The 23,178-nt window shown below is 42.2% G+C and overlaps 1 protein-coding gene and 1 long non-coding RNA gene across 2 annotated transcripts in view; one reads left to right on the forward strand and one right to left on the reverse strand.

Moving 5' to 3' along the window:
* LOC146640628 (uncharacterized) overlaps positions 1-23,178 on the forward strand; it is an 89,516-nt gene that overhangs the window by 8,296 nt on the left and 58,042 nt on the right. Inside the window, exons 5-8 of the mRNA XM_085400072.1 lie at positions 4,077-4,130; positions 4,655-4,695; positions 9,258-10,442; positions 10,768-10,954. Of these exons, the coding sequence (XP_085256198.1) occupies positions 4,077-4,130; positions 4,655-4,695; positions 9,258-10,442; positions 10,768-10,954 (1,467 nt within the window). The remainder of the gene's footprint in view (positions 1-4,076; positions 4,131-4,654; positions 4,696-9,257; positions 10,443-10,767; positions 10,955-23,178) is intronic.
* LOC146640629 (uncharacterized) lies at positions 21,068-23,117 on the reverse strand. Its single transcript, XR_014910014.1, has 3 exons — positions 22,805-23,117; positions 21,939-22,103; positions 21,068-21,861 (listed from the first exon to the last, which is right to left on the reverse strand). It is a non-coding gene; the product is annotated as an uncharacterized LOC146640629 (long non-coding RNA).

Consider the following 23,178-nt stretch of genomic DNA (forward strand, 5'->3'; position numbering starts at 1 on the left):
CGCTGGCAGTTCTCGCTGCAGTCTACCGGTAGCGTCTCCTTTCAGGCCAGGATAGACGAATGTCACCGAGCAGTGTCTAAGTTTGTGGTCAAAGGCTTGCACCCGTTTGCCACAGCAGATGCCCCCGATTTTTGGTAAGTGAATGTGTTTAATTGTAGGCAGGGACATTACTGGATATTCTTGTGTAATTGCCACAGAACAATTTATGTTATACTTTGTTATTGCTACAGAAGAATATTTATTTTATTATTTTACATTTACAATTTTTTTTCCTGGGGACCCTGTGACACCCCATTGAAGAGCCGTAGGCTGGATCTCTTAAGATCTCACTGTTGGGTTTGTAAGGCCATGTCACTCCTAAATTTCTATCTTGTTCAAAGAGAAGATATAAAACAAAGTTCTAAGCTAATCGACCTTAGTGTTCTCCTTTTTAAAAAATAAAAAAAGAATCGATAAGAGAATCGATAAAGAATCGAATCGTTAAACAGAATCGAAAATGGAATCGGAATCGTTAAAATCTTATCAATACCCATCCCTAGACTTCAGACATCGACATGCCACGTTTCGTGTTGGTGACCTTGTGAGAGTTAAGACGCACCCCAGGTCAGACGCTCAGTCTAACTTTACTGCTAAACTTGCACCACTGTTTCAGGGACCATTGTGTGTATCTCAGAGACTCAGTGATGTTAATTACAGGCTCACTTGGGTGGACTCCGGTGTGGATGCAGGTGTTTATCATGTTGTGAACATGCAACCGTTCCATACCTGGGACTCTCTCACTTCCAAAGAACATTCTGTTTCATTGCCTGCTGAGAGAGAGACCGCAGAGGGTCTGAACTCTGACTCTCAGGCCCACCCTGGCCCCCCTGCAGACACTGACATTGACTCTGAGCCATTCCCCTTTGATTTACCGGACATTGACTCTTCTTCTGGTGTGGGCGCTGTTCCAGAGAGTGTTTCACCCAGATCTGTCCAGCACCCAGCTGCTGGTGGACATTACAATCTCAGGCCCAGACGTTGCCCCAGAGTTACGTCTGGCTGGAGCAACAAAAGATGGACTAATGATTTTCACACAACCAGGCTTGATCTGAAGTGAAATGTTTTTGTTAAACCTGTTTGATGCTGTCTTGTTGCATTGCTACTTTGAGTCATGATATGTAGATGTTTCTGTTTGCTCTACTTAATCCAGTTTTATGGCTCTTTCGTGCGTTAAGGTTCATTCTTGGCATTTACTTAGAAAAAAAAAAAGAACAAAAGAAAAAAGTGAAAAAAACTAAGAAAACTGATTTTCCACTGTACATATTCGTCTTATTTTTACCAATTTCATTTTTAAATGGTCTTTTGCAATGTGTGTGTGCACCAATCTTAACTGTAACCTCTATGTATAGGGTACTGTTAGGTGTGGTGTGTGCTTTTTCAGCTGTGTACGGCTGAGGACAGCCTTTTTCTCACCAGGGGGGGACTATGTAACAGTTGCTATTGTAATGCAGTGTATCACCACATGGCGGCGCCTCCTGTCTCACGACTGGTGTCACCCCCTTTTTGTTGTTCTTCGCACTCCTCCTGTAATGGATGCTCCCGTGTGTACGCGGACTAGTGTGCTCTTTAGTAATGTGTGGTAGAGGTAGCACTTTTATTTTTGATATTGTAAATAAATGAGTACTTTTTGGAAAGTCAGAAGCTGTTGCTCATTCGCTATCCACCTGCACACCTCCGCGGCTGGCTTCATCTCCACTGCACGTTACAATATGTTGATTTTTTTCGCCTACTCATATCATAATTTTTTTACTCCTGGTTCTGTATGTTCATGTTCTGTTCTTTTGTAAACTTCATCTGTTTGTATGTTGTATACTCATTGTGTTTCAATAAAGTTCGATTTAAAAAAAGGTACGTTCTAAACGAAGCTTCAGACGTCACTGATCACGTGACTCTGGCCAAACGAATCAAGCCTCGACACGGTGCTTCTGAAGCAGCGCGTTGATCTTTCTGACACACGCACCGGAGCGTCAGCTTCAAGCGGACCATCACTACGTCTCACATCTAAAGGTGTCAAGGTAACTTTGAACTGAGTTCAGTCAATCTGGAGTTTTTCCAAGTTTTCTGTTGCTCTCTGTGAGAGAAGAGCGTTAAAGGCGGGGCTCTCCAGAGCCAGCGCATATTGGGAAATTCGTAGGCACCGATCGGTTTTCTATCAGCCATTTGCTGGGAGTAAGGGCGCCCTCCGTTTGCGAGGTGCGCCTGCTGCTGGCGGCACAGGGAGGAGAGGGCAGGGCGGCGGGGAGTCTGGCTGGCTGGAGCGGCATCTAATAACCAACTCGCAAAACAAAATAAAAACAACAAACAGATATTATGATACAGACTTATAATCTGCACCGATGTTTTTTCTAAATTCTATAAAGTGAGCGCGAGAGCCCTCGGTGCGCCTGCGCGCTGCTGAAGTCAAAGTAAACTTTATTGTCATCTCCGCTACAGACAGTCCAGCATATAGAGAGACGAGACAACGAGGCTGCAGTTACAGCGGTGCAAGTAAACAAACAATAAATATAAGAAGAGTAAGAAAATAAATCTACACTTTAGGACTCGGGGTAAAGGATCAATAACAATTTAAATTTATAATTTACAGTTTGATGATTTAAAGTCTCACACAACCCGTCAAAAGGGGCGGGGCCGGCTGCTTCCAAGTAGAGCGCATTTCATTTATAATGATGTAAATCCAAGCCCATCATGGATTCACGATCTGAATCCTGGGTTGTGTGAAATCCCAGAAATCAACCTTAGACAAAGTGAATCTGTGAACTAAGGTGTAGGTCTGTTAGGTTAATTGTGCTGATCCTCGGGTTGGGGGATTTGTGTTTGTACTGGAGCGCAAAATTCAAACCAATGGAAGATGGACAACAAAAGTTCAAAGCCATCAGGTGCTCAGGTTAGAAAAAAGAGAAAAGATGCAGGTAAGCAGACGTGTGATTGGATAATGGCAGCTCATCCTGAACCAATCAGACTAAACTCCAAACAATACATTATGTTACAGATTTTAATATTAATTAGTCATTGTTACTTGTTGATTTGTCCTTTTCTCATTGTGTGACGAATTATGACGACTGTTTGGTAGCTGTTATTGTCTCTCTCTCTCTCTCTTCATGTGTGTTTCTCTGGTGAAACAATAGTTTTGTGTTAATGTTAGGGCTGCACGATTTTGCATAAAATGAGAATCACGATTTTTTGGCTTAGAATTGAGATCATGATTCTCTCATAACAATAAATAAACATAAAACAACAAATGTCTCACGTTTTGTTGTTGCAGCAAAATGTTGTCCTGCTTGAAATTCCGTCTCCACCGTTGCTCGACGCTGCGTGTACAGAGCAGGTAGTGCAACAATAGAAAAATAGTTGCGGGACGGCACTGTGTAGCGTTTGTCTAGGGTGTTGATCGTTTTCCTAAATCCCTCGTTTTGCACAGTGTTGATGGAGCCATATCTTTGGTCAGGTGATAAGTGATCGCCTCCGTGATGTCTTTGTGCCTGCGGGAGTTCGACGTGTATAGGGAAGCGCTGTATAAGGTTCCCGTTATTGATGTTTGGGTGGTTGACCGGGACGGATTTTTCCCCTGTCACTTTCTCGTCATCCCTGACGTGCTCTCCGTTGTTTTTTCCCTGCTAATTTTAGCATCACACGGCACAGCTTCTGTATCATGTGGTATAAGGCTCCGCCCTTGTCATTTGTTGAGCAGGAAGAGTGAGCGCTTGTTTTCATGCAGAGTACGTCCCGGATCAAAATGCGGTACATTTGATCCCTGTTGTCTTTGCTTGATGATTGGTTTGAGTCTTGACAATCCACATTGCTGGCGTTGCATCTTTCAATGGCAGCAATGGCAGGTATCAGTGCTCAAACCTTTTGTGTTTGTTTCCAACAAGTTGCCCACCTCGGGAAACAAAAATGTGTTCTTTTACTTGTCAGATGAACATATGAGACACTTTGACTCTTCAGTGCAGTGCGGAGCCTAACAAAGATCTGTTTTGTGTCCCAGCTGATCAGCAGGAGGAGGAGAGTCTGACGGAGCAGCAGAGGAACATTTTCAGCTACTTGGACTCAGCTCAGCCACTACAGAGGAAACAATGAGCTCAACACAGAAGGTGACAGACAGAGCAGGACCATATGACCAAAGATATTTATCACCATATACATTGGAACATTTGCCATAACGATGTAGCTGACGATATAATTGACACCAGACAAAATACTTTACAGCTGCACAACTTTATTAAAAACCCATCAATGTATTTTCACTGAAACAAGCAGCTGTTGTTTATGTGCATTAAAGTTATATAAAAATGTAACAGTGCAAATGCAAATTCCTCGCTGACAGTTTAACCAAAAGGCGTTTCCAGTGGAAACTGGCCGACACATCCTGAGCATAACCATGTATAATATCCACTAAACTTCAGAAGAGGTTATACAGTCGTGGCCAAAAGGTTTGAGAATTGCATAAATATTGGAACCTGGAGAAGTTGCTGCTTAAGTTTTTATAATAGCATTTTGCCTGCACTCCAGAATGTTATGAGGAGTGATCAGATGAACTGCATCGTCCTTCTTTGCCATGAAAACGAACTTAATCCCCAAAAAGCCTTACCACTGCATTTCATTGCTGTCATCAAAGGACCTGCTGAGACCATTTCAGTGATCGTCTTCTTAACTCAGGTGAGAATGTTGGCGAGCACGAGGCTGGAGATCATCATGGCTGTATCCCGATTCAGGTTCTGCAGCTTTAAAGTCCTCAAGGGCCGCGTACTCAAAGACCGCTAAGGCCGAAGTGCGAGGCTCGTAGGCTCGTGAAATGGGACGTCTAGCCTCCGTCGCGCTGCCCAGGTTGCCTAGCAACCATGATACTAACAGCTGGAAACGTTTCATACAGCTTTGTTTGACAGAAATGAAGGAGAACATATTTAGTTCATTTGTTTCTACATGAGCTCTGTGTGATTTGATGAGTATCTGAGGCTGAGACCACAGGACTGTGAAACATGATTGTTGGGCTTCATTTCTGTGCTGAACAGTCGTTTAAGATTAGCTGTAAATAACAATTAGCTGATGTTGTTCATGAGACTAAAGTCATCTCACTGTGGTAATGTAAATATAATATGGCCAATATTATAGTTATTATATTAATCACTTCACTCACAGACAAGTATCTGTGACAGTGTGTATACAGATGTATCATATATAAGAGACAAATATTGTTCGTTTAATATGTTGGTACTAAATGTGGCTCAGTGCTTACATATATGTGTAAAAAGCAAATGTAGGAGCTGTGATAACTGTGTCTGATAGAATGAAGAGTAGACTGATATATGAAATATTCCTTTATTGGGTGAGAAAAAATTTTGCAGATGATGTGGTTCTGTTGGCTTCATCGGGTGAGGGCCTCCAGCTCGCACTGGAACGGTTCGCAGCCGAGTGTGAAGCAGCGGGAATGAGGATCAGCACCTCCAAATCTGAGGCCATGGTTCTCAGCCGGAAAAGGGTGGAGTGCCCACTCCGGGTCGGGGATGAGTTCCTGCCCCAAGTGGAGGAGTTCAAGTATCTCGGGGTCTTGTTTGCGAGTGATGGGAGAAGGGAGCCGGAGATCGACAGACGGATTGGGGCTGCAGCTGCAGCAATGCGGACGCTGCACCGGTCAGTCTTGGTGAAGAGGGAGCTGAGTGTAAAAGCGAAGCTCTCAATTTACCGGTCGATCTACGTCCCTACCCTCACCTATGGCCACGAGCTGTGGGTAGTGACCGAAAGAACGAGATCGCGGATACAAGCGGCGGAAATGAGCTTCCTCCGAAGGGTGGCTGGCCTCTCCCTTAGAGATAGGGTGAGAAGTTCGGCCATCCGGGAGGGGCTCAGAGTAGAGCAGCTGCTGCTCCACATCGAAAGGAGCCAGCTGAGGTGGTTCGGGCATCTGATAAGGATGCCCCCTGGGCGCCTCCTGGGCGAGGTGTTCCAGGCATGTCCCACCGGGAGGAGGCCCCGGGGCAGACCCAGGACACGCTGGAGAGATTATATCTCTCGGCTGGCCTGGGAACGCCTTGGTATTCCCCCGGACAAGCTGGAGGAGGTGGCTGGGGAGAGGGAGGTCTGGGCCTCTTTGCTTAGGCTGCTGCCCCCGCGACCCGGCCCCGGATAAAGCGGATGAAGATGGATGGATGGATGGATGGATGGATGGGTGAGAAAATCAGACCATGTCATAACTGCTGTAAGTCACACAGAATAGATATCAGAGCCTTAAACAGGCTGACTTCTGCTAAATGGGTCAAACTGGGCAGAAAGTCTACAAACACATAACATCCTTATAGAATATGATGTAACACTATAGATCAACTTAGCTCAGAATATATAAAGCATATAAACAGTTACAGCAATATGATGCAACAAACACAGCAGCTACTGATCCAAAATACTCAAAGCTTCATAGAACTGAAACCAACATTTATTGTTAGCTCCATCCTGCTGCTGATACAGACTTTAGGTTTCTGAACATTAAACTTGTTGCTGCCTTTCATAGTGTGTAACTTGAAGGCCCTGAGTACTCTGAGTACTTTCTCCCACACTGAAAACACTGGGATGATCACATTATTTGAACATTACCTAATAAGACTGATTCAGCACAGACAGTTATGTTAAACTTTCCTAGCAGTCCTTCACAAACAGGGAACAGTCTGTCTATTCTCTCCATCTGTCAGCTGCTGCTGGCTCTTCCTCCTCCTCTTCCTCACACACTGCTGAGTTTGTCCTGGTGGATCATCAGGGCTGCAAAGCCTCACAGATGATGTGCAGCAGTGGGTCCCTCAGTCTGTCCTCACTCTGGACACTTGCAGTCGTCACACATGGAAATCAAATGTGTGATAAGCTGCAGGATTCAAACACAAGTGTAACTTATAAACACATGTTCATACTTTTATTCCACAATCAGAGAGAAAGAAACAGAGAGAGAGTGCAGGACAGACAGACAGGTGACAGTCTCTTTTTTTTTTTTTTTTTTTTTTTTTTGTGTCCCGTTTGGATCTATAGCCATCAGAATTGTTGTCTTGAGGCCAAGAAAGATGCCAAGCGGATTTATTTTACCAAGTGGATCATCATGGCCTTGCCATATTGGTCCATTTGATTGACCTTTATTATAATTATGAATTTATTTTATTTTCAGTTGCAAACGGGACAGACATAACTGTGGGATAGGACAGGGGGAAAGAATGAAAGAAAGAGGGGGAGACAAAGAAAGAAAACCAAAGGGGAGAAGAGACGGTGAGAAGGGGGGGAAGAGAGAAAAAAAACAAACAAAAAAAACCAAAAACAAAAAAAACCTCCTGGGTCACCTGTATGGAGAAAAAAAAAACAGAGGAGACAGCAAACAACAAAGAGCAACATAATAATAGAAAAAAAAAGCACCATCACAATAAACTAGCTAGCCATAGATATCAATAGTTACTAAATAATAAACGATATTGTGCAACACTCAAGATAGACAGCGCACAGTGTGCTTTGAGGCAGCAGCCAAGAAAGCTGTAGTCCGCGTCTGTGAATACCCATGTGTACACCTGTGTGCATGACAGGTGACAGTCTCAGGTGTACACACTGCTACACAACAGCACCAGAGAAGCAGGATTTAGTGTTTGTGTTATTACGAGTGTAAACAAGAAGAGTTCCAGATGGTGCAGTGGACACATGTGTGACTGCTGTGATTAAAGCATCTTTCTTTCAGCTTAACGAGTGAACCGTCAGCTCGTTCAAACACACGTTAAAGTGCGTTTGGCTCGACACCACCGAACAGAGGCAGCAATATAACACAGCTAACATTAACAGGGCAGTGAATCCTGCTTGTGCCGTGATGTTCAGGACTGCAAACCGAGCAGCATCACTGACTTTCAGCTTGTTGTGTTTGTGGATATATGACTGACTTTAATTATCCACAAAATCATCACATTCTCTGTCAGATTAAGGTCGACTATTGAACGGCGTATATTTTAAAGGCTTTAAAACCAAGTTAACGCTGAAAGTACAAACATCACTAATGTCACATAACTCTGCTGACAAGGCATAGCTATGGCTATGAAATGCTCTTTGTGTATCACTTCTTCATTATGAAAGATGTCATTAATGCACTAGTAATGTCTCATCTGGAGTATTGTTCAATCATTTGGTCAGCAGCTAATAAGACAGATCTTAACAGACTTCAGTTAGTCCAGAATAAGGCGTCCAGATTAGTGTGAAGATGTTCATACTATACTAATATTGATAAAATGCATAATAACCTTTCTTGGCTTCCTGTACAGGCTAAAATATTCTATGGCTTACTTGTAGTTCTAAAGAAAGCAATTCTGTTAAACACACCACATTTATTCTGCTCAGCTGCAGTATCCAGATGAAATACATCATCATATTACACAGTTTTCAACAAGCTGCAATTTAGTAAATGCTCGAGTTAAAAGTAACGTTTTGTAAAACTGTTACATTTAGAGCAACTTTTAAGTGGAATAAGTTGCCTTAAAAAATTAGAGAATTATTCAAAACTTCAATGAACACTTAAAAGCCGATTTACAGAGCTTTTAGTTGTTGTAAATATTGTAAGACATGATTTGTTTTTGAAATTTGTGTAATGTGCCTCAATGTTATTGATATTATTATTATTATTATTATTATTATTATTATTATTATTATTATTGATTGCTTATATTTGAACAATTGTGAAACCTCACTGTGGATGTAAGAGTGAAATTATGTGGATATCTTGAATCCACTTTATTGTGTAATATTTTATGTGAGTATTTGATGGAAGACGAGCAACATCTGTTGTGGAAGCTAACGGGGTTCCTTTAGAATAAACAAACATAGGATTTATTATCACTGAATAATTCTGTATAAATCTATACAAATTATAGAAATATGTAATAGGAAACAACAAAATAATCTAAATTATAAAATTGTGTGTGTGTGTGTGTGTGTGTGTGTGTGTGTGTGTGTGTGTGTGTGTGTGTGTGTGTGTGTGTGTACAATCAGGAGGGATGGGCATGATTTTAGTGTTTGAACAGTCATGAATTATCTTTAACAGCAGGTTGGATGTAATGTGTTAGAACTACCAGCAGGTGGGGATAAGAGACCTTTAAGGTGTTTGGTGCCACGCTCCACCTTCAGGTTTAAAACTAGTGTTAATGGAGTTTGAAGGTTGAGTTTGTTCCACGACTGCATTTCACTCACTGCCTCTGTTTGTATCTCTGTCACTGCAGGACCAACATGGAGCCAGAAGTCAGCGCTCTCAGGAGGCCGACAAACCTCACAGAAGAAAGGGAGAGAAAAAACACACCTGTGACGAGTGTGGGAAGGGTTTTACTCTGAAGGCTTCACTAAAACAGCATCAGGTCATCCACACTGGAGAGAGACCGTTCAGCTGTCACTTGTGTGGGAAGGGTTTTACTGTGAGGGCTAAACTAAAACAGCATCAGGTCATCCACACTGGAGAGAGACCGTTCAGCTGTGACTTGTGTGGAAAGTCTTTTTCCTTCAAGGGTTCCCTAAAAAAACACCAACTCATCCACAGTGGAGTTAAAGCGTACAGCTGTGATCAGTGTGGCAGAGCTTTTACTGACAGTAGCAACTTACAGAAACATCTAGTTACCCACTCTGGAATTAAGGCATACAGCTGTGATCAGTGTGGCAGAGCTTTTACTCAAAGTAGCCACTTACAGAAACATCTAGTTACCCACTCTGGAATTAAGGCATACAGCTGTGACAAGTGTGGGATGGAGTTTACTCTGAAGGCTTCACTAAAACAGCATCAGGTCATCCACACTGGAGAGAGACCGTTCAGCTGTGACTTGTGTGGCAGAGCTTTTACTCAAAGTAGCAGCTTACAGAGTCATCTAGTTACCCACTCTGGAATTAAGGCATACAGCTGTGACGAGTGTGGGATGGAGTTTACTCTGAAGGCTTCACTAAAACAGCATCAGGTCATCCACACTGGAGAGAGACCGTTCAGCTGTGACTTGTGTGGAAAGTCTTTTTCCTTGAAGGGTTACCTAAAACAACACCAACTCATCCACAGTGGAGTTAAAGCGTACAGCTGTGATCAGTGTGGCAGAGCTTTTACTCACAGTAGCAGCTTACAGAGGCATCTAGTTACCCACTCTGGAATTAAGGCATACAGCTGTGACATCTGTGGAAAAACTTTCAGCCAGAGAGGGAACCGAAATGCACACCTACGCATTCACACCAGACATGATGTGTACTGCTGTGAACAGTGTGGCAAACAGTTTACAAGAGACGCACACTTACAACAACACATGTTTACCCACACTGAGGAGAGACCTTATCAATGTGACCTGTGTGAGAAGACTTTTAAAACTCCACATCACCTGAGACAACACCAACAGATCCACACCAGAAAGAGACTCTACAAGTGCAGTTACTGTGAGGTATGTATTTATATTGTTATCTTGTCATTTTAGCCTGACTGTTTGGAACAACTCTGCTCATTAAACTGTGTTAGCATGTTAGCAATTCTACTGCATGGTAAAGCAGCTCTGAGTGATTATTCAGATTTTCCTTTCAGTTATGATTTTAGTATTACTGTAGTATTATGGTGGTAGTATTGTAGTTATTGCAGCCCAGTAAACTGAGTGTGTTAACTGAAACAGTCAAATGTAGTTGGACGTCTGCAGAGATGCTCTTTATTTCAGGCGACGTTCAGGATACAAATGTTGAAGGACTGACTTACACTGTCTTTGTGTCTTTGTTTAGAAGCAGAGCGACACAGATGGATCCAGTTCTCAACCCTGTCATCACTGTGGTGGTGGGAAAGACTTTCATTGTGACCTCTGTGGAAAAACTTTCAGTCGGCAAGCTGCCCTTAAAACACATCAACGTAGACACACTGGAGACAAACTGAAATACTGCAAAGAATGTGGGAGAAGCTTCACCACATCAAGTGATTTAAAACAACATGAACTGATTCACAGTGGGGTTAAAAAGCACCTCTGTGATCAGTGTGGGTCATCCTTTACCACTGCATGGAAGCTTAAATCACACAAACGAGTCCACACAGGAGAGAAACCACACAAGTGCAGACACTGTGACAGAAGCTTCTCACATTCAAGTACTTGTAACAGGCATGAACGTGCACACATGGAAGGAAACTACAGCTGTGACCAGTGTGACAAGAGCTTCAGGAATCTCAGTTCATACTCTGAACACAAACGATCCCACGTTACTAATAAACTGTTTCACTGTTACCAATGTGCCCAAACATTCACCTCATTGTCTGCTCTGTGCAAACATCAGCGCGATCACTCAGGGCTGAAATCACTCCCATCACTGGATCACAGTGAATCTGAAGACACAGAAAGATCCTCTGGTTTCTGTGTCAGACTCAAAAAGCTTGAGATCAGGCTCCACAGAGTTCAGATAGAATCTCCTGTAAAAATCTGATGAGGCAGCTGTGAATCAAACTCTTCCCCTAGTTCCATTTTAAGCTTTCAAAACTGTCCTACTGTAGTGTTCATGTCAAGTGGTTAGCTTTGTTTTCATCAGTTGGTTGAAAAGTTTCAACATTATAAAGTTTATTATTATAAAGTTTTTGTTTTAATGTATTTTGATCCACATAAATGTTTTTTTGTTCAGGTTCTTTATGTTATTGAATCTTGCAAATGTTAAATAAAAAATTCAAATGTAAAATATCTTCACTGATGGTACAAATAAACTGTCCTTTCAGCTTTAGCTCCTAATTTATTCATTATTTATGGATGTAGCACAGCAGCCGTCTCTTGATTAACACATGGAGGGCTCGGGATCTGATGGTGTCGTCTCCCTAATTTGCCCACTCAGTAAATCTCACTCATGGCCAAGAAATTGAAATAAACCTTGTTTCCCTGCTGGATAGTGATCCACTGTAACTCTGCTCCTCCTTCCTGTTTAGGATTTCTGTGGCTGAAGTAAAATTCCCTCCATCCATCACTTATCCCAGCTAACCCAAAGTGAAATAAAGTTTTGCTCGTCTTAAAAAAGCATTACAATAATGGGCATTACCAATGCAAACTGAATGATACAGAAGATGTAAGAAGAGACTTTGATCAGTTAATAAAGCTCATGATCTGGATTCATTGTGGCTGCTACACAGATACTTCTGGGTCACTTCTCTCAGTTAGGAACCTTCCTCACCAAACTGACTGTTGGACCACACCCCTGGTTTCATGAGAAATTGTTTCAGCCATGATTTCTCTTCCTGTATTTCAGAGTAAAGACTGAAGTGACAAATGGAAGCATGTTTAAAAAACACAATGTGAGAGAGACGTTGAGGTCCTTAGAAGTTACCCTGGGTTTTTCTGTCACCCTGCTAGATGTTACACACCTTGTTATTGGACTGATTTCTACTGCTGGACTACTCCTGCGGAGAGTAACAATACTCTTACTAATTAGCTCCCTTTCACACCTTTGGGGATATTTATTTTTGTGTTTGCAGCGCTGTGAGCCAGAACAGCGAGAGAAAAATCTGCAACAGCGACGAGCCGAATGCTTACGTGAATCGCAGCAGCTGCACATGTGCTACGCTGAATTAGAGGATATCTTTGCTCTGGATTTCTATTTCTACTTTTTCATTTCTATATGATTCTTCTTGCATCTAAACAAAGATGATTCAATTTGCTAAATGTTGATGGCTCTTCGTGCTCAGGTGTAAATGAGACGTAATATTTGCTCTTGGTTTGGTTCTCCTGTACAGAACCTTGCAGTACAACAGAAACCTAAAAACATTATTTGTAGTTGTTATTCTTAGTTGTTCTGCTGCCTAAATACCACAGGGTCTGATTATGAAGTTATTGAGCTGCACATACGTTACGACCTGCTTAAGTTCGAGGTCACAGCGTCTGTAGAGCAGCTGGAACATAATGAAGTCTACAAGGTTAAAGTTTTCTCTTCAGTTATTGTTCTTTCTGCTGCTTGGTTTGATGGATCTGAGAGCTTTTGTTTTTATTATTGTTATTATAATTATCATTAATATTTTACTCTCTAGAAGCTTTAAAATAGTGTTTGTGTTTGAAAAAATTGATTTAAGAATTGAACAGAAACATCTGTCCTTCTGAAAATCGCCCAAAGGCACGGAGACAAAGTCAAAGGATGCAACCTGTAACTTTCTCTTCCTTCATGTCAGGACCATCATCCATGATTTATATAAAATGCATATAGCAACAGTAGCACTTTAGTTTGGACTTTATGATTTCTGTAACTGGAAAATATTATTTTGTTTAAAGACAGAAGTGACCGCATAGTTGCAACATCAAAGGGAAATATTAATTAATTAGCATCAAGTATATTTGTTGCTTAAGCGTTTGCACTATAACTTAAGTAGGATTATAACTTTTAAGGAAGCAAAGATTTCAGATATTTAGTTCACTGCTTCAGTTATTTTATATGAAATTAAAACATTTACGTTGGTCAAATATGATGCTCTAAATCAAATAAAAGTTTGAAAATAAATGATGTATTTTTAAATGCTGCAACAAATGTTCACAAAAAGTAACTATAATTAAAACCAGTTAAACAAAATCAAATGTTTGAATCATGCTTAACCAAATGCCAGGCTGGAGAGCTGAACCTAAAGTATACGTAGAAAGATTTCAACATCTGAGCAGTTTTTAATGTTTTTATCACATATAAATGTCACAGCAGTGGGTCCTGGCCCAATGCTTTGTGTTTTTGGTTTTCTTTGACTCTTGTTTTTCTTGGTTTTTGTTCTTCTTATTTATCAGGCTCTCAGTAATCTTAGTTCTCCCTCCCTCAGTGTTCATTTCAGCCTGTGTTTAGTTTCTGTTCCCGTGTCCCACGTTTCATCGTTTCATGTCGAGTCAGCCCTGTCTCTCTGTTTCCTGTGTCTCCCCAGTCAGCCCCGCCTCCCTCGGGCACTCATGTGTGATACAGAGTAATAAACCTGACTACATTTGCTACACTCTCTTTATTACCTGTTACTTTAAAATTCATACACTAATTATGTCTGCCCATCTCTCTAATGTGAAGGTCAAAGGTCAACATCCTAGTGACATAAGAATAATCCCAAAGGGGCAAAGGCAGCGGTTAATTTAGCACATTTAGCATTAAGGGTACAGCAAGGATATACTTTTACTTATTGTGGCAGGGGTGTGGTCTCTGGCCTGCTGCAGTGGAGGCTGGTGGCGGGACGTTGGACGGCACAGGTGAGGGTGATGGAGCTCATGACTCTCCCCTTTATAGTGACGGAGGAGACTGGCGTGGGGGAAGCGTGTATTGGAGGAAGCCGAGGAGAGAGCTGGTTTCTGGCTACAAAGACGGCGTCAAACCAGAAAAGATTGCTCGTGGTCAAATGTCAAAGGAGCTTGCAAAGAAAAGCGTCTGGACTTCTTTAAGTTACTTGAAGACGTTTCACCTCTCATCCGAGAAGCTTCTTCAGTTCTAAGGTCAAATGGTGGAGAGTCCCAGATATAAACCTAGTGGGAGTGCCCCCCCCCCCCCCCCCAGAGGGACAAAAGGACCCCCTGATGATCCTCTAATCGCCTGAGCCAAGGTGTGAAACTGGGTGTGGGCCCCAATCAGCCAGAGTTTCGGGTGAGTTCATTGTGAAACCTGGCCCCACCTTAATTCAATTCAATTCAATTCAATTTTATTTATATAGCGCCAAATCACAACAAAAGTCGCCTCAAGGCGCTTCATAGATACAGAGAAAAACCCAACAATCATATGACCCCCTATGAGCAAGCACTTTGGCGACAGTGGGAAGGAAAAACTCCCTTTTAACAGGAAGAAACCTCCGGCAGAACCAGGCTCAGGGAGGGGCGGCCATCTGCTGCGACCGGTTGGGGTGAGAGAAGGAAGACAGGATAAAGACATGCTGTGGAAGAGAGACAGAGGTTAATAACAGATATGATTCAATGCAGAGAGGTCTATTAATACATAGTGAGTGAGAAAGGTGACTGGAAAGGAAAAACTCAATGCATCATGGGAATCCCCCGGCAGCCTACATCTATTGCAGCATAACAAAGGGAGGATTCAGGGTCACCTGGTCCAGCCCTAACTATATGCTTTAGAAAAAAGGAAAGTTTTAAGCCTAATCTTAAAAGTAGAGATAGTGTCTGTCTCCCGAATCCAAACTGGAAGCTGGTTCCACAGAAGAGGGGCCTGAAAACTGAAGGCTCTCCCTCCCATTCTACTTTTAAATACTCTAGGAACAACAAGTAGGCCTGCAGAGCGAGAGCGGAGCGCTCTAATAGGGTGATATGGTACTACAAGGTCATTAAGATAAGATGGGGCCTGATTATTTAAGACCTTGTATGTGAGGAGCAGGATTTTGAATTCAATTCTGGATTTAACAGGAAGCCAATGAAGGGAAGCCAAAACAGGAGAAATATGCTCTCTCTTTCTAGTCCCTGTCAGGACTCTTGCTGCAGCATTTTGGATTAGCTGAAGGCTTTTCAGTGAGTTTTTTGGACATCCTGATAATAATGAATTACAGTAGTCCAGCCTGGAAGTAATAAATGCATGAACTAGTTTTTCAGCGTCACTCTGAGACAGGATATTTCTAATTTTAGAGATGTTGCGCAAATGGAAGAAAGCAGTCTTACATATTTGTTTAATATGTGCGTTGAAGGACATGTCCTGGTCAAAAATCAGATGGCCCAGGATGTGAGTGGGCGTTAAGGCGTCTGGGAAGGGAACTCAAAACTGGATTATAGATGGCAGAGAGTTGGTGTCGTAAACCCCGCCTCTGTTCAAAGATGGTCGCTCACAGTTGACATTGATGCTTCTTCAGTGTTGGGAAGGTTACTTTTAAAATGTATTCCATTACAGAATACAGAATACATGCCCTCAAAATGTATTCTGTAACGTATTCCGTTACGTTACTCAATGACAGTAACGTATTCTGAATACTTTGGATTACTTAATATATTATCATGCTTTTTACAACAACGTGAATGTACTATTGCTGTGTGATTTATTACTATTACTGAAGGTCCGCGACTCCGAACTGTAGTAAAGGGACCTCTGACTAATACGGCGGGGTCCCTGTCGGCTCGTAGCCGAAAACTAGCTTTACTTTGTTGTGTGGGTCAACTTTTCTTGCGAGAGACAGAGAGAGGCGTTGAAAGACTGCTCCAACGGAATTTATTGTTTTCAGAGGAAAACACGAACACGGTGTACAGTCGAGTCTTAATAGCTTACTTACAACTGGGCTCGTCAGGCACTCTTCTTGGCTGAAGTGGTTATTATTATATTTACATGCTTCCAGCTCCCGTTTTTCCTTGATGACAACTCCTACCTTTCCACTCCCCTTTTTCTCCCTCCTCGCGTTCACAGACCCATAACGTGTATGGCAGTCCATTCTCCCTGCAGCACGGACTACACTGCCCATGATGCTACATTCTTTAGAGCTATGCTTGTAGCATTCTGCCTGTTAGCTTAGCACAACAACAACAATGAAAAGGTGCTCTCTCACCCAGGAAACACACAGTCGCAGAGAGAGAGAGAGAGAGAGTTGCCCTGTAACCATGGCAACCATGGTAACGCTGCCGCCTGGAACAATAGAACGTAGCTGTCAAACAAAACCTAAACAGTCCTGACCCGCGAAAAAATGAAACAGGAGAGTACCGCAGTGTAATCCATTTATTTCAACAAAGTAACTGTATTCTGAATACCACCTTTTAAAACGGTAACTGTAACGGAATACAGTTACTCATATTTTGTATTTTAAATACGTAACGGCGGTACATGTATTCCGTTACTCCCCAACACTGTGCTTCTTTCACTCCTCTTTCAAACCATCTGTCCTCTCTGTCCAAAATGTGAACATTAGCATCCTCAAAGAGTGTCCTTTATCCTTAAGATGCAGATGGACTGCTGAGTCTTGTCCTGTGGAGGTGGCTCTTCTATGTTGTGCCATGCGCTTGTGAAGTGGCTGTTTGGTCTCTCCAATGTAGAGGTCTGGGCATTCCTCGCTGCACTGTACAGCATACACCACATTGTTAAGTCTGTGTTTTGGCGTTTTATCTTTCGGGTGAACCAGTTTTTGTCTGAGCGTGTTGCTGGTCTGAAATGCACCGGGATGTCATGCTTGGAGAAAACTCTCCTGAGTTTTTCTGATACACCGGCTACATAGGGGATGACAATGTTGTTGCGTCTGTCCTTCTTATCCTCCCTCGCTGGTGTCTGATCTTCTTTTCTGTGCCTCTTTGCTGACTTTAAAGTCTAGAAGCGCTAGAATAAAGGTTTTTAGTGGTTTTATTATAAAGGTTTTATTATTATATAATAATGATAATAATAATATCAATAACATTGAGGCACATTGTGTGGAGGAGGTTCAGTCATATCCTGATCATCCAGACAGATTTGATGTTTGGGAACAGCTGCTGTGTAGAGAGATGGTCTGACTGGTCGCTGTTACTGGGAGGTCGAGTGGAGAGGAAACGTTTTTATATCAGTGAGTTACAGAAGCATCAGAAGGAAAGGAGACAGTGGTGACTGTGTGTTTGGACTCACTGATCAGTCCTGGAGTCTGATCTGCTCTGATCGTGGTCCTCATTCTGTCAGGCACAATAAGAGTCAAACATCCATCTCCTCCTCCTCCTCCTCCTCCTCCGTCTCTAACAGAGCAGCAGTGTATGTGGACTGTCCTGCTGGCACTCTGTCCTTCTACAGAGTCTCCTCTGACACTCTGATCCACCTCCACACCTTCAACACCACATTCACTCAAACTCTTTATCCTGGGTTTAGGTTTCTCTGGTCTCGTGGTTCCTCAGTGTCCCTGTGCTGAGTGGAGTGTAAAGAGTGTCTCCTGTTACAGAAACACTCTGACTGTTGAACAGATAGTTCAGTCTGTACATGTCTGTCTCTTTCACTCACAAACACGTTTTCAGATTCATGGATTCAATCAGTTGATGTTTGAAACTCTTCTAAATGATTCCTTGTAAACTTCTTCCTCTTCAGTCACAAACAAACAGGAAGTGATGTCACATGTGTTCCTGTCCACACAGCAGAATGAGTCTATTGCTGACAGTGATGTACAAACAGAGTGAGCATTTCTGAGGCCCAAAATAAACTGAGTAGTTCACTGAATGAACAATGGACTGTGAGCTCAGTTCCTTCATCATTAGTATGGATTATATATGTATATGTATTATATTAGTATCATATATATCAGGTGCTGCTGCTTTCAGTCATTGTGCAAATGTGCTGTTTGTAAGCTTGTAAAGCTGCAGTCAGCTGAGACTGAAGAAGTCACCTGATCAGTGAGCAAACGTTTCTGAAAACGTCCAGATGAACAGAATCAACCTTTTGGGATCAGCCAGCAATGCAGCATCATTATTGTTCAGCTTCAGAGGTTTGCAGGAATGAACTGATGACCAGAAACAGCTGCAAAGTCCAAGAAAATACCAGCTGGAGTTCAGCTGCATTTGAAGAAGTCAAAGAAAAGTAAGGATGGCAAAGGGCGACGTTTTCTTCCAAAGAGCTGCAAACATGGTCGACGCCTCATTAGAAGAATCATCTGGACATTTGTGAGGAACTCTAACCAAGAAAGCAACGTCACACAGATCCAACAGACAGTTTCCATGACTGCAAGTGTTGAGTGGAAAAATGCTACGTTGCATTATTGCATCCTCTCACCACAGGAGGCGCTGTTGGCACCACTGATTGCTGATCAGCTGTTCTCTGATGATCTGATTGATACTGTGAATAACGGGACTCACTGAACTCTGTGACACAGTGAAGATTACAGAGTTTAACTTCAACATCTGACTGACGTCACACAGACAGAAGGATGAACCAGTGAGGCACAGAACACAGTTACTGGAGATACTGGATCAGCTCCATGTGAACCTCTGATGGAGAAGCTGCTGAGCCAGAGAAACATCAGGACATGACAGCAGCTGCACTTATCTAACAACATGTAGCAGAGCTGATCTATGTTAGAGGATCTATCACAGCAGCTGAAGCCAAAGTCCAACACTGGATACCAGCTGAGCCTGTGCTGAGTGTAGTGTTACAGGAAAAGGGCAGAAACACTGGTAGCTCCCAGTGATGCTGACTGGGGCACAGAGCTGAATGATGCAGCATCAGGACACTGTTTCAGTCTGACTGACAGAGAAACCTGTAGCTGTATCTACATGTGAGGCAGAGGCCACACAAGCAGCTTTCTATGTTTCACAGTGACTGAGATCTTCAGTGGGGGTGGACATGCTCCTGTACAGACCTCTGAGGAGAACCAAGGTGCAGTCAAAGAGTCCAGTCTGTCCTCACAGATGTGAACATGTGCTTTCATCAGGTCTGCTGTCAGCTAGCAGGCTCACATCAGAATCACTGTTCCTGAAAAACACAGTCTGTGTGACATCATCAGTCAGCTGATGGTCCCAGATCTGAATGGTTTCTGTCTCTACTGAGGAAGTCAGAGAATATCACTGAGGTGTGGATCAGGTCTGAGTGAGCTGTGGAGGGACAGCTTTAAACAGTCCACAGGTCTCACGTCCTGCTCAGTCTGGTAGCAGATATCGCGTATTGTTCCAGATGTGCTGACATCAGCAGCAGCACAGCTGTGTGATACCATGAATCTCAGTTATTGATCCAACACACAGTAAATACAAAGATCAGGATTTCTGAGAGTAATCATTATGAGTCTGAACACATGATCACTGAATGTTAGTCTCCACAATAATAAGCTAACACAAGCAAACACAGCTTTCAGCTCTTATTTTGAAACTGGCTTATTTAGAGAGCTGTGATGTGAGCGTGCCTGGCTCTGAGGCACTTGGGTCAGCCTCTGTTGTTTAGAAGTGTTACAGACTGTGAATGACACAGACCTGTCAGTTTCCATGTTTGTCTGTAACACAGCTCAGGGCTCCATGCTGAACGCATCCATCCAGTGTTATTGATCCAGGACTGATACCAGCATTGGGATCAATATTACAACACACAATCACATGTGTCCACGTGATGCAGTTTGAAGAGCAATCAGATGTCTCTGTATGAGGAGGCGGGGTCACAGGAGGTTCACAGAAACTCTGCAGCAGCATCATCAGCTCACATGGAAACTTTGATGATTCACTTCTGTGGTGTTTTTACAGAAACACGTCACAAAATTAGCTCCACCTGTTTTGTGAGCTTTGAGTTTCTTGTCTTCATCCTGGTTTCTTGTGTTGCTGTTTTTACACACAGCAGATATTTCCTGGTTGCTTCCTTGATGACCACATGAAGCTTTCTGAAGCTTGGATTGAAAATGCTTCATTACTCAAAGCTTTCCAACACAGGCCTCTGTGCTGCCATCTGGTGGACAAACATATGAAGTGCAGCGTGAAGCTACAAATGAAACTGCTTCAGCTACGTTTATATATAACATACTATAACCTATATAACTATATGTATAGTGTATTATGTAGGTTTTAGAGCTGGGGGTAGAACTGCTGATGGCCTGGTTGTTATTTATGTTCCCCATGGTTCACCAGCTCTCACACAACATCAGCACTAATGATCCCACGTCCTTATAAACCTCTGAATCAGGTCCTGAAGCAGTGACGTCCTGAGTAAAGACCTCACTGATCACATGACTCTGTCACCTGGACTCAGTGTTTCTGAAGCAGTGTGCTGGGTTTTTAAAAATACGTGGCTGCTGCCTGATGTTGGGCCCACAGAGGAAGACGACTCACTCGCTCTTCTTCACTTCCTCCTTAAACATGTGGAAGGAGAGCAAAGTGCTGCCAGACTCTTATTTCTGACAGGAACAGAAGAAACCACAGCAAACTGTTCCAGTTCTTCATCTTCATCACAATCTGTTTATTTCTGATGGTGTCTTCAGTCTGAGGTTTGAAGTTTCCATGTCTGTGTGATGTGTGGTGTGAAGGCTGCTGGTTAAACTGCACTCAGAAAAATAAAGGTGCCAACTGGAACCAAAAGTGGTTCTTTAGAGTGATGCCATAGAAGAACCTTTTTTGGTGCCACAAAGAACCTTTCAAACAATGGTTCTTTGAAGAACCATTTCTTTCAGTGGTTCATTGAAGAACCATTAAATGTGCCCCAAAGAACCATCAAGAAATGGTTCTTTGGGGCACCTTTAATGGTTTTTCAAAGAACCTTTTTAAAAATGGTTCTTTAAAAGAACCATTTTAAATAACCTTTTTTGAGTGGTTCTTTAAAAAAACATTTTAAATCTTTCAAAATAAAATGTATCATAAATTGAATTTGAGTAGGGTAAAATAAATACGAGCACAGCATAGACATATATTAATGGTTTATTGTCATTTTGTAGTATACCAAAAGACAAAAAGGCATTTTAACCCTCAGCACAACATCACTACTGATACATGTCACATATAAGTGTTTTAAACAGTAATAATTAAATATATTTGCTATACTATAAATAAATATACATATAAAAACTATAGCTACAGATAACACAACAATACATGTATTGTTTAATTAATAAAACATCAGAAAGTGATAAAACACATTAGAAATAGCAATAGCTTCATAACAGACCAATAAATCAACACATTTTCATCAGCAGATGTTTGCATGTTCAATAAAAACATTTCAACAACAAGTTTATGATTAAAATGATCAATGAACTTCAGCCTTACGCTATGTAATGTATGTTTCATGTTGTACTCATGGTCCTTTGTTAGTCCAGTTTAGGATAATGTCTCTGACGTATGTTTCATATCAAATATATGTCATATCAAAACAAGCCCACACCTGCAGTTGTTTCAGTTTTTCACTGGTGTTTCCTGTCAGCTGGTCAACCTCACTCAGGCGGACATCCATATCAGCCAACCAAACGACAAGCTCCTCCTTTTGTGCTTCAAACCCCTCCCACTCTGAGACAAGGAGCTGAAAGAGAGAGAAAAGAGTCAATTATAAAGAAGAGAGAAAAGTGAAACCCTCCTCAGAAGGTCTGACTCACATACCTGCAGTTGACCTGTGATGGACTCCAGTTTGGCGTTCACGTCATCCCTCGCCGATGCCAGCAGCCGAGTCTGCAGGGTGCCCTGGAAGAGCCGAGTTAATGTTCGACTCCTCCTGGTCAGGCTCTACAGCTGGATGAGCCGAGGTCTCCCCTCTCGCCGCTGCCTCTGAACACAGAAACACAAATTGCATCTGAAGCAGGAGGTGCAGATTTTTTTTGCTATTCTTTTCTAAATCCAGGCTTGATCACGTGGCGGTATTTGGAAAACTTTTTTGGCCAGTGGACGACTGTTGTCTTGCAGAAAGTCAAATCAAACATATGCGATACACAATCAATTCACAAGAACACATTATAAAAAATAAGTCCAGTTCTTGCCTGATTTCAAGTGAAATCTGCATCAAAACAGGGTGACAGAAGTAAAACGAGTGCACAAAGCCTCATTTTGTACAAGCCTGCTATTACAGTTCTCCTCTATGCAGACGACTTTCCTGTTTTCAAGGCACAACTTGGATCTGCTGTACGAATCTTATGGATACACACTAAATGAAACAATAGTGTGCATGACTCCAGATTCTGATCCCTCATCCTAATATGGTCCCAACATAGCAACAGCAATAATGCAAATGTTGAGGCTTCAAAATACAAAGTCCATAAACCAATGGCTGACATGGGTTTTATCATAAGGGTGATAAATATACAGATTTCAGTCTGTCTTAGAGATTTGATGTTCATTTACCTGCAGATGCAGTATACGTGCCTGCTCCATGTTTTTTCACAACATTTTGCACATCACTATTTAATACAGGAAGTAGGTGAACTAAAACAAGTCATCGTTCTTTGTGAGAGGACCATATTAATGAAACAAACCTCAATGACATCATAGGGATCCCTAAAGATGCTCCTGCTGCTTCTCTTCCTCCTCATCCTAAGCTTCCTTCTTCTTGTCCTCGCCTTCCATCCAATTGTAATTCAACCTAATTGTGTTTCTCCCCCTCCTCTTCCTCATTTTGTTGGAGCTGTGAACACAATTAATGTGAATCTGGATTAATTTGTGCAAACAAGAAAAATCTACAGCTTTTTGGTCAGAGGTGCTCTTGTGATTTAAGCCGGTGTTAAGGTTCAAAATATTGGGGATGGACACCAGAGGAAAAACCCACAATAACAACACTGGTCCGGCCGGGTTAAGTCAAACGATGATTTTAATGGTCACACGTGGGAGATGGACACTGTATGCAGACAGT

Source organism: Rhamphochromis longiceps, unplaced genomic scaffold (genome assembly GCF_057381845.1).
Source record: "Rhamphochromis longiceps isolate RC_006_pf unplaced genomic scaffold, R_longiceps_female_GT1.1 unmapped_scaffold_4, whole genome shotgun sequence".
In the NCBI taxonomy this organism is placed as follows: domain Eukaryota; kingdom Metazoa; phylum Chordata; class Actinopteri; order Cichliformes; family Cichlidae; genus Rhamphochromis; species Rhamphochromis longiceps.